General features: G+C 42.7%; 1 protein-coding gene across 1 annotated transcript; it reads right to left on the bottom strand.

The window, feature by feature from the left end:
• Nucleotides 1-350: 350 nt before the first annotated feature.
• On the bottom strand, nt 351-18,451 carry LOC140458587 (pro-neuregulin-4, membrane-bound isoform-like). The gene is made up of 5 exons (XM_072553343.1): nt 18,162-18,451; nt 15,483-15,529; nt 8,467-8,557; nt 4,615-4,770; nt 351-2,426 (listed from the first exon to the last, which is right to left on the bottom strand). Exons 2-5 carry the CDS (start codon nt 15,493-15,495, stop codon nt 2,285-2,287), a joined length of 402 nt encoding a protein of 133 aa, XP_072409444.1. The 5' UTR covers nt 15,496-15,529; nt 18,162-18,451; the 3' UTR covers nt 351-2,284.
• Nucleotides 18,452-19,150: the final 699 nt, after the last annotated feature.

Genomic DNA, 19,150 nt, shown 5'->3' with positions numbered 1-19,150 from the left:
GATAGTGAGCTAGTAAACCTGGGGATGTGGGTTCATATCCCACCACAGCAACTGATGGAATTTAAATACAGTTCATTAATAAATCAGGAACGGAAAGCTAACCTTGGTAAAAGTAATAATGAAACTAACATCAATTATTGTAAAAAAAACCTTATGGAATCACTAATGTCCTTTTTGCAAAGGAAATTGGCCATTCCTACTAAGTCTGTCCTCCAATGATGCTGTCAAGATGGGTTCGTGATGGACAGTGATGCCCACAGCTCGTGAAAAAACAAAATAATCTATGATTCTAGCAACGTTTATGTTGAGAATACTCTGATACGCCACAAGAAAGTGGAGAGGTTACGAACAACAATATACATTACTGAACAATAATTTACCAGACTGATGACTAAAAAACAAAATCATTGCTTCAGTAACTGGGGTAAGAATTTTTCCAGTCGCTGCGTTTAGGAGCATGGATGTAAGTTTGCTTGCTGAGCTGGAAGGTTTGTTTTCAGACATTTCGTCACCATAGTAGGTAACGTCACCAGTGAGCCTCCGGTGGTATGGCCCGCTTTTTATTTATGTGTTTAGGTTGGCTTGGGTTGGTGATGTCATTTCCTGTACTGATTCATTTCCTGCGGTGATGTCATTTTCCATTCTTTTTCTCAGGCGGTGGTAAATGGGATCCAAGTCAATTTGTTTATTGGTAGAGTTCTGGTTGGAATGCTATGTTTCTAGGAATTCTTACGTGTATTTCTTCTTGGCTTGTCATAGGATGGATGTGTTGTCCCAGTTGAAGTTGTGTCCTTCCTCATCTGTATGTAAAATACTAGTGAGGGTGGGTCATGTCTTTCTGTGGCTAGTTGATGTTCATGTATCCTGGTGGCTAGTTTTCTGCCTGTTTGTCCAATGTAGTGTTTGTTACAGTTCTTGCACGGTATTTTATAAATGATATTAGTTTTTGCTTGTTGTCTGTATAGGGTCTTTCAAATTCATTAGCTGCTGTTTTAGCATGTTTTAGGAGCATCTTACTTAAAGGTTTGATCCAAATGATGGGTGAATGGAACTTGGTGCAGGTCCGGATATAGGCAGGAGAGTTTTGGATGAGCTCAAGATTATGGAGGCTGGAGCATACAAGACCAGCCAAGAGTAAATGGTAGTTTTCATGTCTGGCAGAAAGAAAAGCAAGGATTAGGATCTCAGCAGCTCATGATCATAGACAGTGGTGGAGGTGGGTCATGTGGGGATGGAGGCAAACTATTTGGGTCCCAGTACATACTCAATAGTCAACTGAAGTACCACATCTTATCTTTGTCCAAGAAATTTCAGGGAAGATCGCAAGGCAAAAACACATCATTTTTACTAGAATAATTTATCTTGTTGCAGTGTGTATTAAGTAGAACATACAAAGCTCATATAATGTGATCACAGTCGGGCAATATCTCAGCTGTTCTCCTGCCAACCTCTACATCAAATTACTAACCAGGACAGTGTGATTTTGAGCCTTACAGCCAAGTACAGGAATTGATAAGGCACTGACGAAAAGGTAATTCCAGCGAAAAATGTTTCATCATATCAGATTCAAATCATTAACTCTGTTTCTCTCTCCAGGAATACTGCTAGACCTGCCGAGCTTCTTCAGCACATTCTGTTTTTGTTGCAGATGTTTCATCACTGATAAAACAAAGTGAGTTTCATAACTGAGGTGGAACAACAGAGGTGTTTGGAAGAATATACAAAGACCATAAGAAATGGAATCAGATGTTTACTGTTCGAGCCGGCTCCACCAATCAGTAGGATCACTGCTGATCAGATGATATTCCTTGTGTCCACTTTCCTGCCATAACCCTTGGTTTTCCTACTGATCAAACCTGTATCTATCTCAGCCTGAGGTAGAAACAAGGACTCTACCCCCACAGCTCTCTGTGGCAAGGAGTTCCAAAGACTCACAACCCTCTGATAGAAGAAATTCCTCAGTCTTAAACTGGCGGCCTTTTATTCTGAGACTATGCCGCCTGATCCAAGAGTCTCCCATGAGGAGAAACATCCTCTCAGCATTTACCTCATCAAACCCTTTTAGAATCCGAGATGGCATGAAAATGGAGGCCCTTGTTACTAAGAAACCAGGTGAGAGGGCATACAGGAGCAAACAGGTCAATGCCCTTCTGCTGTTGCTGCTGGTCACTTGTGTGACTCAAACATTTTGTTCATTCATTCCAGGAGAGATACTCTCAAGCTGCAGTTCAGAAGGGTCATCCACTTTGACATTTCTCACCTAAAACATCCCCTCCTTGGACTTCTAAACGCATCTGGAATCTACATCTTGCTTTTTGATGCTGGAGCTGACCGACAGTATCTCCCTGATGTCAATTGCTCTATGTGCTGTCACTGTGTAGTACAAGCTGCTGTTCCTCTGGTTGTTTCTTTTTTGTCTCCGTTTCCTGTAAGTGCAAGAAACTGTGAATAATTCATCTGTCCAACATTTGTCTTCAGCACTTGCTGCGAGCTGTGCAATTTTGCAAAGAGTAAGCTATGTACCTTGGAGTGATGTGGGTGGAGGACTTTCTTCATCTTATCCCAAACTCTGGTGTCCAGACCCTCACTCACACATCTATTGCCCCTGTGTTCACTGATCAACATTGGCTCCCAGTCCGGCAGCATCTCAATTTTGTTATTCCCACCTCTGCTTTCAAAGCGCTCTATGGCTTTGCCCCTCTCTATCTGTAATCTCCTCCTACAACCCTCTGTGTTCCTCCATTTCTGGTCTCTTGAGAAAGCCAGTATTTTAATCACTCCAATCATTGATGGTTGTATCCTGAGCTGCCTGGGCTCTGAACTCGGAAATTGCCCTCCTAAATGTACCCGGCTCTCCATCCTAATTCCCATTCATCCTTTAAGATGTTCCTTAATAAACTCCTCTTCAACACATTTTTATGTGGCTCCCTTAATGTAACTTGGCGTGAAGATTCCTTTGATAACATGTCTATGGAGCTGCCAGGGACCTGTTGCTCTGCTAAGGTGCTATTTAATCCAATGCTTCCCCCCCACGGTGAAACATCTTGGTGACACTCAGTGATGCCCTGGAATATCACCAGAGCCTCAGTCAGAGGGTTGTATGTTCAAATCCCACACTGGGGACTTGTACACAAAATGCAGTCTGACAATTCCAGTGCTTGGGGAGGTGTTGCCATTGTGTCTAGTAACCCAGAAGTCCAGTCTAATGCTATGGGGACGTGGATGCAAGTCCCACCAGGACATCCAATGGTTTTTGTATTCAGTTACTAAAATCTGTAATCATGAATCTAGGTTCAATCATAGTGACTACGAAACCATTGCCAATTGTCATTGGTTAATTAATGCCCCTTAAAGAAGACCTACTTATAACTCCACACCAATGTGACTGACTTCGGTGAAATGACCATTACAAGCCACTTAGTTCAAGGGCAGTTCGATGTGGACAACAAATGTAATGCCCACATCCCATGGAAGGATAAAATAAAACTGTTGGAAGAGCCCCCTGAGACATTAAACCAATGCCCTACCTGCCCTTATGATTGGATGTAAAGGATCACATGGTTAATTCAGAGACCAACAGGGGAGTTTTCCTAGTGCCCTGACTGACAGGAATTCCTCATTCAACACAATAAGCCAGATTATGTAGAGCAGTAATTAATTGCTGCTTGTGGACGTGTGCGGTGCACATATGTAGTGTGCAGTGATTGGAACAATGTCAATTAGGTGACTATCATTGAAGTTCCCTGATTGGGGCCATTAACCTGGATGAAACAGGGCATTCTGACTGACAGATATAAACAGGAGTGTCAAGGGTTCTGTTCATTCTAAGAGCTGGCTCTAAGTTAGCTGGTTCAGAGTCCATGTAGTATGCATGTGTAAATAATGGGTGACTTGATGACAGGATACCAACCTTGGTGGAATTATTTCATACTGCATTTCCCACAGTTCAACAAGTACCTAATTGACTGTAAAGCACTTTAGGATATCCTGAAGTTGTGGAAGGGGCTAAATAAATGTCAGGTCTTTTCTGCCCAGTCTAATACACTAAACAATATCTTGCTGAACAAGGGGGCATGCTGTTGAATTTTTTCATCTTCATCACTCAGCAGGATACAACACAAGAATACTAAATTTCAAAAGGAGCAACAATTTACACTGCATAAGAACAGAGTGTTGATTAGTTGGCCTGTCGACTCTGATTCGTTGCAAGGCTGCCATGGATTATGCATTTGGGAACAATTCCCCCTGAGCCTTTGTTTAATTCAACAATTGAAAAAAATTCAAATATTCACATCCTATACTACCATATATCAAAGAATGCAATCATTGGTAATATGGAGAGATACCTGATAACCAATAGCATTTTGGGCTAATCCTAACAAATATTCTGAGTTTCAGAAAAGATGAAGGTAGCTGAAGACTCAGAGAAGGCTCGAAGCAGGTCATGTGCTGTGTCTTAGGGTATATGATAAAAATGCACCAGTAGACTATTTATGAGCAGCGGCAAACTAAGATGTCTTGCCTCTATCCTGCTCCCTTCCTCCCTATTCAATCCCAGCCATACTGATGCATTTTATTGTCAGGCCATATCAGCAGTTAATCAGGTACACTCACCTGCAGTAGAAGTGTGCTATACCAAGTGTTATGGCGAACACAATAATCAAAGCCACAACAATAACAACGATCAGTGATGGACTTATAGCCCTATGTAATTGATGGCTCGGTAGCAAGAACTCTTCACATCGGCTTCCTTGGAAGCTGTCATCGCACCTAGGGAAGATATTACTCTGAATTAGCCCAGGTAACAGAACAGGAGACTGAGGGTGGATCACATCATGATTAGTATGATTGACAAGCATCAGCTAACATCCATCTATGTTCAGTGAGTTGAGGTCAGAGCTGAAGGCAAATGAAGGAACATAGGAACTGGACCTGCCATTTAGCCCTTACTCCTATTAGGAATATAAGAGCAAGAGAAGGCCATTCGGCCCTTTGAGTCTGCTATGCAATTCAATACGCTTATGTCTGTGTGACGATGCTGCTCCTTTAACAAGGTTATGTTGTCTTTGATATTTTTCAAGAGGGGTTATAAAAGGCAGAGGTTCCGATTTGTCTGGAGTAAGGCCACTTTGATTATAGCTAACAGATCCCACCTAAGGCAATAATCAGGATTTTTAAACAAAGCACTTGTACAATGAAAGGGGAGTGGCCAGTTCTTCCAGTTCAGGGATTTTTCTAGTTTGATTTATCTTCGGGGATCTAGAGAAGTAGCTGCTGGAGTGTGAAGCAGTTCCATGCTGATTCTCTCTCTCTGACATCTCTCTTGTAAGAACCTGGGTTTGAATTTACCTTTTTTGTCGGGGGGGGTGTTTATGGAGATGTTGTAGGAAATCAGAGCAGCATCATTAAGTTGCGATAGAGTTGGTGGGATTTTCAGATAGGTTAACTTATTCTATATTCTGTTCTCTTTTGTTTGTGTTTCATTCAGTAGTCTGTAAATAAGTTCTGTTTTGATTGAAACTGAGTGGCCTGATCAGCTGCATCCCTCCTGGAATATCCACTTTACACCTGTTTAAAACAACTAGCAAAGTTAGAGTCTGGGCTACCTTCTTGAAATGTTTTGAGGGGTGCATCACAGGCTGCCTGATTATGGTCTCAACTCCATTTTCCTGTTAACTCTAGACTGCTTTGTCCATCGAAAATCTATCCAACACAGCCTGGAATAAATCCACTGACCACCACTCCACTGTTTCCGCAGACAGTCTCTGCGAGAAAATATTTCCCATCATCTCCATCCTAAATGTGAGAGCCTCTTATCTTTAGCATGTTCCCTTGTTCAAGTCTCTTCCACAAGAAGAAACATCCTTCCAGTCCTCAATCAGAATCTCATACATTACAATAAATCTCTCATTCTTCTTGACTCCAACCCTTTAAACATTTCTTCTTTAAGTGAACCCTTCACCCTAGGAATTGAACTAGGAAGTGAATTGCATCTGAACAGCTTCTAGTGCAATTATATTCTTTTGCAAATACAATTATTCAAAAGTGTGCATTTGGAGAAAAGTAATCTGTATCTTAACCTCATGTAATAACTCTGAATTCCAAGGTAAAATGGTGGTGTAGTTTAGTGTTGCTGTCCAATAATCCAAATGCTGTGGGTCAAGGGTTCAAATCCCATCATGGTGGCTGGTGAGCAAATGTTGAATATAAAGCTATTATCAAATTGACATAAAAGCCCAACTGGTATCAGTAATACTTTTAAGCAACGAAACCTGCAAGTTTGGCCGTTTTGTGATTCCAGCCTCCTAATAATATGGTTGACTCTTAACTGCCTTCTGAAAATAGCTGAGTAAGTCACTAAGAGGCAATTAAGGAGGGACTTTCCAGTAATGCCTACACCCCAACCAAAGAAGCGTGTGGCTGTCAAGCATCCATCAATCTCAGTTCTGAATTTTCAGTTGACCCTCCAGTCTAATGAGAGGTCAGAACTTGACTTAGCCATGATGACTCCCACACTTGAATGACTTGATGCCAGCTCCTAACTTTTGCCTCTCCAAAACCTTTCTACCAGTTCACAAGGCACATGTCGTGAGTGTGAAGCATTACTCCCTGCTTGTCTGGGCCAGTGCAGTTCAGCAACACTAATGCACCTCAGCATCATCCAGGATAAAGCTTGTTCAAGACCATATTTATTGAGTAACAGTCATAGAGTAATACAACACAGAAACAGACCTTTTGGTCTAACCAGTCCATGCTAATCATAATCCCAAACTAAACTAGTCCCACCTGCCTGCGCTTGGCCCATATCCCTCCAAACATTTGTTATTCATGAACTTACTTAAATATCTTTTAACTGTTGTAACTGTACCCACATTCACCACTTCCTCTGGAAGTTCATTCCATACACAAACTACTCACCTTTTAAAAAAATCTTTCTCCTCTCACCTTAAAAATATGTCCCCTAGTCTTGGAATCCCCCACCCTAGAAAAAAGACACCTGCCATTCACCTTATCTATACCCCTCATGATTTAATAAACCTCTATAAGGTCACCTCTAGACTCCAGTGAAAAAAGTCCCAGCTATCCAGCTTTTCCTTATAACTCAAAGTCTCCATTCCTGGCAATATCGTGATAAATCTCTTTGAATCCTTTCCTGCTTAATAATATCCTTCCTACAGCAAAGCCACCAGAATTGGACGCAGTAGTCCAGAAAAGGCCTCATCAACATCTTGTACAACCTCAATATACATCCCAATTCTTAGACATTCACTCCCTGTACCTCCAGCGCACAGTGGCAGCAATATGTACCATCTACAAGGTGCACTTCAACACCTCTTTTGTGTTTCTGTCAAAGCACATTGCAAACTGAGGGCATCTATCTCCTAGGACAAGGGCAGCAGGGGCATTGGAACACCACTGCTTGCAAGGTCCCCTTCAAATCCCCTCCTATTCTAGTAATATGTCCTTCACTGTCACTGAGTGAAAGGTTTGGACCTCTTTTGTGAACAGCATTGTGGGTGCATGAATACCAGCAGTTCACCATTACCTTCTCAAGGGTAACTGTTGGAAGGGGTAGTAAATGCTGGCTTATACATGGCATTGGTGATGCCACACCTGGAATATTCTGTACAGTTTTGACCTCCTTATCTGAGGAGGGATGTTTTTGCTTCAGAAGGAGTGCACTTTACCAGACTGACCTGGGAAGGCAGAACTGATGTACAAAGAGAGATTGAGTTGGTTAGATATGTATTCACTAGAGTTTAGAAGAATGAGGGGGGGAATCTTGTAGAAAACTATCAAATTCGAACCAGACTAGACAGATTAGATGCAGGAAGGATCTTCTCGATGATAAGGAGAACAAGGGGTCATGGCTTAAGGATAAGGGGTAAACCTTTTAGGACTGAGACAATGGGAAATCTCTTTACCTGGAGAGTGGTGAAGCTGTGGAATTCACATCCACGGAATTTGTTTGAGAGCAAAACATTAGGTATTTTCCAGAAGGAGGTAGCTATAGCTCTTGTAGCTAAAGGGATCAAGGAACATGGAAGAAGGTGGGATTAGAGTGTTGAGCTCAATGATTAGCCTTGATCATGATGAATTGTGGACAAGGCTCAAAGGGTCAAACAGCCTACACTTGCTCCCATCTTCTATGTTTCTACATGAGGGTGCGGGCCACTCAATTTCAGTCCCTTACAATGAACAGGCCAGGTTCTCACCACACCTGGTGATGGGCTTTTGCCCAAAACGTCGATTTTCCTGCTTCCTCGGTTGCTGCCTGACCTGCTGTGCTTTTCCAGCACCACTCTAATTTAGACTCACACCACACCAGAGCCCGATTTGAATTTCCCACAGAGGGGCCTCCTACTGCACCCTCCATCTCTATGGACCACCATGTCCACTATGTGTAATGATTTTGTTGGGGTCTGATTCTGATTGGTTACAGACTGAGGGCTACGTTTGACTTACCAGCAGAATGGATAGGACATTCTTAGAATGTAGCAGGTGCCTCCATTAAGACAGTAGGAATTGTAGATGTTTGGACAGAGCTGACCATGTACTAACAGAAAAGAAAAGAGTCAAAAGTAATGATTAACATGGCAAAATCTTTGGTCAAACATCCGTAGTGTGAGTGAAATGCTTACCTGTTACATTGCTGTTGGACTTGCTATTCTATTACAGCTCAAGTACGGTATGATTGAGCTGTCCTAAAGTTGTTTCTGTACATTTTGCATATTTGATTCAAATTCCAAGAAACTTTGCCAGTTCCTGGTTGTTTGTGCTGCTGAGTCCAGTTCTCTTAGCTGGCGGCAGAATGAGATGACAAAACAAGGACAGAGACACCAACATCAAGGAGTCTGGATTTGAACAGTATGAGCAACAGATGCTAGACAGCAGTGTCTATGTATACAATCATTGGTCAGACCTTAAGTGCTTTATTGTTGTCAGTTAAGGGGAGACAGTGATGTAATGGTAAAATCCCTAGACTAGTAATCCAAAGCCTTCAAGCTAATGTTCTGGAGGTCAAGGGTTCAAATTCTGCCACGGTAGCAATTTAGATTAGATTAGATTAGATTACTTACAGTGTGGAAACAGGCCCTTCGGCCCAACAAGTCCACACCGACCCGCCGAAGCGTATACCACCCAGACCCGTACTCCTACATTCACCCCTTCACCTAACACTATGGACAATTTAGCATGGTCAATTCACCTGACCTGCACATTTTTAGATTGTGGGAGGAAACCGGAGCACCCGGAGGAAACCCACGCAGACACGGGGAGAATGTGCAAACTCCACAGAGAGAGTCGCCTGAGGCGGGAATTGAACCCGGGTCTCTGGCGCTGTGAGGCAGCAGTGCTAACCACTGTGCCACCGTGCCGCCCACAAATCCAATTTAAACCCAGTTTTTTAAAGAAAAGTAATATCTAGGATATACAGCTAGTCAAATGGTGGCCATATAGCAACTATTTTTATTTTTGAAAGACCATCTGTTTCACTCATGCCTTTTAGCAAAGTAAATGTACCATCCTGACTTACTCTGGCCTGCATGTGACTCCAGACACACAGCAATGATGTTGATTCTGATCTATCTTTTGAAATGGTATTAGTGAGCCACTGAAGGGACGGGGAAACTAATGTTGCCAGTGACACCCACATCCCATGGAAGAATAACAGAGGAAAGTTCTGAAACCTACACAGTCCAAAACCACAGAGAGGATTTTCTCAAATGGCTCTGGTGATTAGGACTCCAAAAATGGGAAGATAAATTAGGCTTATTGTCCTTGGAGAAGAAAAGGTGAAGGAGACGTTTATTCGAACTGTTCAAAGGCTTTGATAATTGAGAGGGAGAAATTGTTTCCATTAGCAGGAGAGTCGATAACTGGAGTACAAAGATTTAAGATAAAACAGGCAAGAGAAGCAGCAAAGAAATGAGTAATGTTTACTGTCACACAATGGATTGTCAGACTCAAAAGTGACACTGATCTAAAGCAAGAGATATTAAGAAGGTTCACTATATGCTTGATCAAAGGGATAAGTTTTCTTAATAAAGGATTTGTATTTTTCACTGCACCTTTCATAACTCCAGGATGTTAAGTAAGATAATGAGAGTCCATATTCTGACACAACAATGATGTTTGTACTGCAGTGCTGTACTATAGTGAGTAAATAAAAAGAATTTGTTAGAATTCCTAAGTGTCAGACCATGGTCACTCTATTAAGGAACAGACCTTGAGACATCACACTGACACTGAAGACAGTGCAGTTCCCAAACCTCCAACCTCAAACTTCATGACTCACCCCCAAGACCTGACTGGGCAGGGGGTCAGCTGGACAGCTTGACACAACGTCAAAGCCATGTCGATGATACAAACATTAGTGGCAGCAGGTTAAATAATTTTACAGCCAAGTTAGTACTTTTGACGTGTAATTGTTCTCATAATGTGGGGGACAGTGAATAAGGAGAGGCAAAAAGACTCAGAGTTTACAGAGCTAAGGACACAAGTGACTAGGATGCAGAGAAGAAAGGGTACGAGAGGTTAGAGTTGGAGAAGCACAATGTTGGAACGTTGCAGGAGTGGTTAAAACTGAAATGGCTGAGGCCGTGGAAGGACCAGAAGGTGAAGACCTTGGATTTGGAGTTGTAGAAATTCAGAGACCAGGAGCGAATGAAGATTCTTGAACAAAACTTGAAAGGTTTCAGAAAAGATTTACAAGGATGTTGCCAGGTTTGGATGGTTTGAGCTATAGAGAGAGGCTGAACAGGCTGGGGCTGTTTTCCCTGGAGCATCAGAGACAAGGGGGTGACCTTATATATCAGTGGGAGACAATGGCCTAGTGCTATTATCGCTGGACTATTAACTCAGAGACCTAGATAATGTTTGAGGGGCCAGGGTTTGAATCCCACTGTACCAGATGGTGGAATTTGGATTCAACAAAATAAAAAAAATCTGGAATTAGTCCTTAGACTCTGGGGCAGTAGAGAAGGTTTACTAGACTGATGCCAGGTACAGGAGGTTTGTCTTATGAGGAGAGGTTAGGTAGATTAGGCCTGTACTTGTTAGACCATAGAAGAATCAAAGATATTGAAACCTACAAGATTCCTAGGAGACTTAAGGGGGAAGATGCGAAAAGGTTATTTCCCCTTCTGGGAGAGTCTAAGATGTCATCTCAGAATAAGGGATTGTACATTTAAGACACAAACAAGGAGGAATTTCTTGTCTCAGAAGGTTGCAGGGGTCAATTAGCTCAGTTGGCCAGACAGCTAGTTATTCATGCCAGTGCTATGGGTTCTGTTCCCACAGTAGCTGAGATTACCATGAAAGACTCTCCATCTGAACCTCTCCCCTTGCCTGGTTACCCGCAGGTTAGGCCACCACCAGTTGCCTCTTTTTAATGAGAGATCAGCCCTACAGATAACAGCGACTTTTCCTTTCAACCTGTGGAATTGTTTACCATAGACAGTGGGTCATTAAGTATATTCAAGGCTGATATGGATTTTTAATCAGAAAGGGAATCAAAGGTAATGGGGCAAAAGCAGGAAAGCGGAGTGAGGTTTAACAGACAAGCCAGGATCTCATTAAATGGTGGAGCAGACTCAATGGGCTGAATGGCCTACTTCTGCTTTTGCCAATGTAATCTCACTGGTGACAGAATGTTAGATTGCCAAAGAGGAGAGTTAGGAACCTCAAAACATACTGACTGGTTTAGAGTTTCTTACTGTAGGATGATATCGGATGTCAATGATCTGGAATGTCAAATGTTGACACTTACTATCCAGATTTGATATGGTTGTCAAAGCAACTGTGATAGAGTTCATGTTACTATTATACTATCAATGGCAACAAATTTCCAGAGAAGAGGCAATCTGAAGAATGCATTACCAGCAGATCCTGTGAGCGCCCTTTGTGAGCTGGGCAGGCTGGGGCAGGGATGGCATCAAATAGTGGGTATGTGGATTAACAGAGACATGTGAGCTGTTGAGGAGGAAGCTGCACAACCTCAGGGTTCACACACCGTCAGGTTCACTCGGGATGGCTGATGGCGGAAGCTAACGTAGGAGGGAGTAATCTGACCACTGCCATGGATGATCCATGAATGCTTGACACGAACAACGGGAGTGAAACGTGAGGAAGTTTCCGTAACCCAACACTGACATTCCTCACCACATGATCACTCAGAATTTGTGAAATCAGAAGTACGAAGGGGCCAAATATCTACTTTTCAGCTAAAGAAGAAATGCTTGCATTTATATTTCTCAACTTCCGACGCAATGCTGCAAATTGACACACATCACAAATGGAAAATAAGATTAATTACTAGTTAGTTGATGAAGGTGGTTAGGAGCAGGAATACGTCATTTGATCCTCTCAAGCCTGTCCCACCAGTTGGTAAAATCATCTGACTGTAGCCTCAAATCCGCATTCCTGCCCGCCCCCACTATCCTTTGACTTTCTCATTAGTCAAGTATCTATCTATCTTCATCTTGAAAATAGTCAGTGACACTGCCTGTCTGGGGAAGGGAGTTCCATGCATTCATGATTCTCTGAGAGAGAAACCGTCTCCTCATTGCCGTCTCAAGTGGAAGGAAGAGGAGGAATGTCTACTCAGGGACGTGGGAAAGCTAGGAGAAAGTGAGGACTGCAGTGAGATCAGAGTTGAGAGTGTGGTGCAGGATAAGTACAGCAGGTCAGGCAGCATCCGAGGAGCAGGAGAATCGACTTTTCAGGCAAGAGCCCATCACCAGGATTCATTCCTGATGAAAGGCTTTTGCCCAAAATGTCAACTCCCCTGCTCCTCGGATGCAGCCTGACCTGCTGTGGCTTTACCAACACCACACTCTCAATCCTGGGAAAGCTCCCTGTTCAACTTCAACAAGTGTCATAGTACTCATTACATCCACTCGTGTAATCCGACATGTCTCATTTGAAATGCACCTCTGGCAATACAGGGCTCCCACTAACACATCAGGCTAAATTATCTGCTCAAAGTCCAGCAATGGGTATCCATTAGGCTCTCTATTTTGCTAACAGGTCTAAGATGACACCATTTATAACATTACTTACAGTCTTCAGTTCTTAGGTGTTAATTTAACATAATACCAATCCCTCAGGGATGGCCATTTGATGGCTATTACAGACCACAATTACAGGAATCAAAAGAAGAAAGACATGCATTTATATAGCACCTTTCCCAACTGTGGACACCTCAAAGTGCTTTACAGCAAGCAAGGAACTTTTGAAATACTGTTACAAAGGGAGAAAATGTGGTGTCAAAATGCCCCAGTAAACTCACGACATGCAGTATGGAGATAAAGCCTTGACTAGTCAAATGGCCAAGTCCTGAACTGATCTTCAATGTTTCTATGATGAGAATATGATAACTATTGGAGTGTGAATGCCACTCCTTTGGGGTTAGTGTCTTATTCACATGACAACGGGTTTGAAATGTTTGAAATGGGATTATGATTGACATGGATTGGTTGGACCAAAGGGTCTGTTTCCGTGCTGCCTGACTCAATGAATTGGCAGCAGGGGATGAAGGTTTGGTGCAAAAGTGACAGGAAGCACAGACCTACTTATCCCCCAGTTCCACCGAGCATGCCTCAGGACAGAAGTTGGATTGAGTGGCTTGTGGTTTGCCCTATTGAGGGACTTAAATTGTGACATAATGGTAAATGTTACCAGACTGGCGAACTTAGATATCTATAATGATCGTCTGGAGATATCAGTTTGAATCCCACCACAGAATTAATCTGGAATATAATGAGAGTCTCAGAGATGATAACCATGAATTTTGTCACTGTCGTAATAACTCATCTGGTTCACTAATGGCCTTTAGAACATAGAACTGTACAGCACAGGAACGTGCTCCTCAGATCATGATATTGTGCCGAATATGGCACCAAATTAAACTAATCCCTTCAACCTGCCCTTGCTCGATATCCATCCATTCCTTGCATATTCATGTGCTTCACTAAAAGTCCCTTCAAGATCCCTATCAGAACTGCCTCTTCCACCACCCCTGGCAGTGTGTTCCAGATTCCTAGTACACTCTGTGCAAACAATTTTCCCCTCACATCTCCTTTGAACTTACCCCCTCTCACCTTAAATGTATGCCCTGTAGTATTGGACATTTCGACTCTGGGAAAAAGATTCTGACCATCAACCCATCAACAGCACATTACTTTATAGATTTCTACCAAGTCTCCCCTCAACCTACTGCTCCTGGGAAAAGTTTTTCTAGCCTCTCGTTATAGCTCAAGTCTTATAACTCTTTTAGGAAAGGAAATCTGCTGCCCTTACCCGGTCTGTCCGACATGTGACTCCAGACCACAGCAATGTGGTTGACTTTAAAGGTAGAAAGGCCTAACAAGCCACTTAGTTCAAGGGGCAGTTAGGGACAGGAAACAATTGCTGACCTTGCCAGTGGTGCTCACACGCCGTGAAACGATAATTTTTTAAAAAATGACACCAATATTTAAAAGCAAAATATCACAGATGCTGGAAATCTGAAACAAACTATGGAGAATGCTGGAGAAACTCAGCAATTCTGGCAGCATCCGTGGAGAGAGAAACAGGGTTAACATTTCGAGTTCAGTCTGATCCTTCTTTAGACCTCAGCACAACCACCAAATCAAGCAACAACATTTGCTGTTCAGGCTCAGGGTAAGCGGTTGGTGTCTTGGACAAGGTGTCACAGGAGATTATCCCCTGGCAATCCAATGATGGGTCAGCACATTCTGGGGAAGGAGTGAAAGGGAAATGTTTGAAAAAAAATGGATATTGAATATAAGTCAAAAGGCTAAAGTGGGAGCCCAATATGAAGTGGTTCAATGTCCCACAGATTTAATTATCAATATTTTCTGATTGACAGTATTATTACTTGACTTGAATCCAGACCTCTTGGCTGAAAGGTAGAGGCACTACTACTGCACCACACAAGCCCTACAGATTTAATTATGGTGCAAGGGTCTATGCTTTCTGTCTTCCTTGCCAGTTTTAACTTTACACAACTCCTAGAATTCCCATAGCATGGATGCAGACCATTCTACCTATCGAGTCCAGACCAACATTCCAAAGAGAATCACTCCCAGACCCATCCCTACCCCATCCCTGTGTTTCCTGTGGCTAATCCACTTAGCCCACACATCCACAGACACTATGGTCAACTTAGAATGGCCAATCCACCTAACCTGCACATCTTTGGACTGTGGGTGGAAACCCACACAGACACTGGGAGAATGTGTAAACCCCACAAAGACAGCTGCCCAAGGCTGGAATTGAACCCAGGTCCATGCTGCTGTGAGGCAATAGCGCTAACCACTGAGCCACAATGCCATCCTCTCCTGTGTTATGACAAATCTATAAACAACACCCTCTCATAACATGGCCAAGGTTCTCAATCCCAACAAAGTTTAGAATGTTTTTGTTCTCCTTTGGAGTAATGCACATCATATCCCATTAATCCTGATTCCATTCCCTACCTGGCGTTGCCATGTCCCAGTGCTCCTTGTGACCCACGTTAATTTTCCTGCAAAATGAGAAAGATCAGTTCAGACAGCCGGCATGGTCTCAGTTGGCATTTTATCAAATTGCAACAGTAAAGTTAGTCACAGTTAGGGCGGCACGGTGGCACAGTGGTTAGCACTGCTGCCTCACAGCGCCAGAGACCTAGGTTCAATTCCTGACTCAGGTGACTGACTGTGTGGAGTTTGCACATTCTCCCTGTGTCTACGTGGGTTTCCTCTGGGTGCTCCGGTTTCCTCCCACAGTCCAAAGATGTGCAGGTCAGGTGAATTGGTCATGCTAAATTGCCCATAGTGTTAGGTAAAGGGGTAAATGTTGGGGAATGGGCGGGTTGCGCTTCGGCGGGTCGGTGTGGACTTGTTGGGCCGAAGGGCCTGTTTCCACACTGTAAGTAATCTAATCTAATCTAATTTTTACAGCAGGGAAGAAACAGTAAATGCTCAGTGTGACACTGGGATGACATAAAATGAATCTACCAAGGACATGCAACAACAACTTGCATTCATATTACATCCTTACCATCCCCAAGGCACTTCTTTAAGGGTCGGACAAAGTTTGACACTGAACTACATTGGGAAGTTTTAGAACGGGTTACCAGATCTTGGTTTTGAAGTAAGTTAAAGAAGATGTGGTGAAGATTTAGGGAGGGAATTGCAGAGCTCAGAATCTCTACACAACTAATGGAATGGATGCCACTGATGGAGGTGTTAAATCGGAGGATGCTCAAGAGGCTGGATTTGAGGAGTGCAATAACCTTGGAGGATTGGAAGAGATTGTGGAGATAGAGAGGTGAGTTCTAGGGAGGAGCACATCTCTGTTAGATTGGGCTGATTAGCCAGTGTGTGGGTCAGAATAGCATCAACTCTGCTGGTTCAATTCCTGTTCCAACTGAGCTAGACTTACCATCTGACTCTGAGTATTGAAAACAGCAGCAAGTTGCCACTGAGGAGCTACTGCCATGACAGCAGCTCAGGGTGAAGCTTCAAGAGTTCCGGTAAAAAGCCAAGGACCTGCCTCAAGTGAAGTTCATCAAGAGTCAGACCAATTAGGACCAGGAACACCAGTTCTTTTATTCTCCTGCCTTCTTACCATCTAAGACAAAGGAAGTTTTGCATTTCTATAGCACTTTTCACAGCCACAGGATGTCCCAATCGTCTTTGTGGTTAACAAATTACTTTGTGGAATGTTGTCACATCGAAGAAATGGCAGTCAACTCGCATGCATCAAAGATGCCACAAAGAGCAATGTGATCATCTGCTTTTATTATACTGGGTGAGGGTTAAGTATCAGCCTGGACACAAAAATGAACAACCTTCTCTAATCTTCTTTGCAAGGTTGAGAGGGAAAATTCCATCTGAAAGGTTGGCAACAGTGCTACACTTGCTTAGCATTGCAGTGAGTTCTCAGTCGAGATTTTTATGCTCAAGTCTCAGAAACAGGATTTGTAAAGATGATCTCCTGACTCAGAAAGCTGTGAGTTACAGCTGTCAACTAACTTTGAACAAATTGAGAGTTAAACAGAGATTCTGGTTTACAGTCATAGAGTCATAAAGCTGTATAGCACGGAAACAGAGCCTTCAATTCAACTTGTCCATGCTGACCGGATATCCTAAATGAATCTAGTCCCATTTGCCAACATTTGGCCCATATCCCTCTAAACCCTTCCTATTCATATGCCCATCCAGATGCCTTTTAAATGTTGTAATTATAACAGCCTCCACTGCTTCCTTTTCAGCTCATTCCACATACACACCACTGTCTGTGTGAAAATGTTGCCCCTTAGGTCACTTTTAAGTCTTTCCCCTCTCACCTTAAACCTATGCCCTCCAGTTTTGGACTCCCCTACCTTGCGGAGAAGACCTTAACTGTTCACCCTATCCATGACCCTCATGATTTTATAAACCTCTATAAGGTCACCCCTCAGCCTCTGACATTCCAGGGGAAATAGCCACAACCTATTAAGCCTCTCCTTAATAGTTCAAGCCCTCCAACTCTGGCAACATGCTTGTAAATCTTTTCTGAATCATTTTATCTTTCTCAGTGTTGGTGCCTCTGACTCAGAAGATTGTGGGGTCTACGGTCCCACTCCTGGACTTTAGCATGAAAATCTTGCTTTCTATTTCCAACACAGCACTGAGGAAATGCTGCATTGTCACAGATGCTACCTTTTGTATCAAATGTTAAACCAAGGCTCCACATTCCCCTGAGTAGGGAAACAAAAGTTCCTTTCATGCTATTTCAAAGATGAACAGGGGAGATCAGTATTTCCATCAGTAAATATTACAGAACCAAATTATTTTCTCATCATAGCACTAGCTAGTCATATATTGGCATGTCTCAATGAAAGCATCATTGATATCAAGGTGATTTCTGTTGCCTTTTTGAGGGAGCTTGCTGTGCGCAAATTGGATGCCACATTGCATTCAAGATTGGCTGCAAAAGGAATTTTATAAACACAAGATATTTTGGATGTGTTCTGACTGTCAGTAAGAGGGTACACAGTTCACAAGCATCATTTGTGACACTGAAATGAGACTGCACATTTCACAGCAAAAGAAACCAACACACAGCCATCTTTACATAAGTTGAACCCTCACAAAACCACCCAAACCCAAAATGAAATCCTCTGTACTTACTTCTAATGCAGCCCGCAGTTGGTTATTGCTCCTCTACATATACTTTGACATCCGCCCAATTTGTATTCAGCTCTTCACTACTGGTGGGGAGTGTGCTGGGTGTGAAATCTATTCCAATTCCCCTGAGGCAAATATAATGAAAGAATCTGTTGGTTTTGGAACAGTGTTAAAAATCACACAACTCCAGGTTATAGTGACTGTGTAGTAAAAAGGTTCCTTTCCTGCATTCCCAGGATGTGAGTGTCACTGACTTGGCTAGCACGTGTTAGCCGTCCCCAATTGCCCGTGAGTAGGGGGTGAAGAACCCAAAATAACAAGTACATCAGCTCTTCAGTGTGTCGCAACTTAACACTGAGCTCTGTAAAGAACACTTGAACATGGTTTGACTGACGTTTGCGAGCTCAAAGTCACATGCTTATTCTGGGTGGACCAAGTCTTCGTTGACTTCCACTTGCTTGTTCCTGCATTCTCCGGCTTGGCTGATGGCCAAGTTAGATCATATCTCTCAAATCTCTTTCCTTATATGTGATCTCTATTTTGATGAATAAGCAGGGAGGCTGGAGCCAAATTTGCGAAATTTTAACACAAAGGGATATGCAATGTCAGAATGTGAGCAGAAATTTCCCATCGAAGACTTTTCACCCGAGGCAGTAGAAACCACCTTTTACAACATAGTCCTATCATTACGACACGCTATAACTAGTCAGTACATGTAACAGCACCCTATGTTCAACAGGTTTGTATAAAAACTGCAGATGCACAAAATGAATTAACTCTTCCTAAGTTAGAATGTAAGATTTATAAGTACCAGGTCAAGGCTGTTCGTCACAAAATACACAGTCCTTCCCCTACTTTTCCAATTGAATTGCCACTTTTTCTCCCAATCATTTCTACTGTCTTCAGAAATGTTTCTAACATCCCATTATTCCTCCTTACTTAAATAATTTTCCCTGCTGAGTTATTCCACAATTATGGATGCAACAAATGAA

This window comes from Chiloscyllium punctatum, chromosome 33 (assembly GCF_047496795.1).
Source record: "Chiloscyllium punctatum isolate Juve2018m chromosome 33, sChiPun1.3, whole genome shotgun sequence".
Classification (NCBI taxonomy): Eukaryota; Metazoa; Chordata; class Chondrichthyes; order Orectolobiformes; family Hemiscylliidae; genus Chiloscyllium; species Chiloscyllium punctatum.
This window is presented reverse-complemented; position numbering and strand designations above follow the sequence as displayed.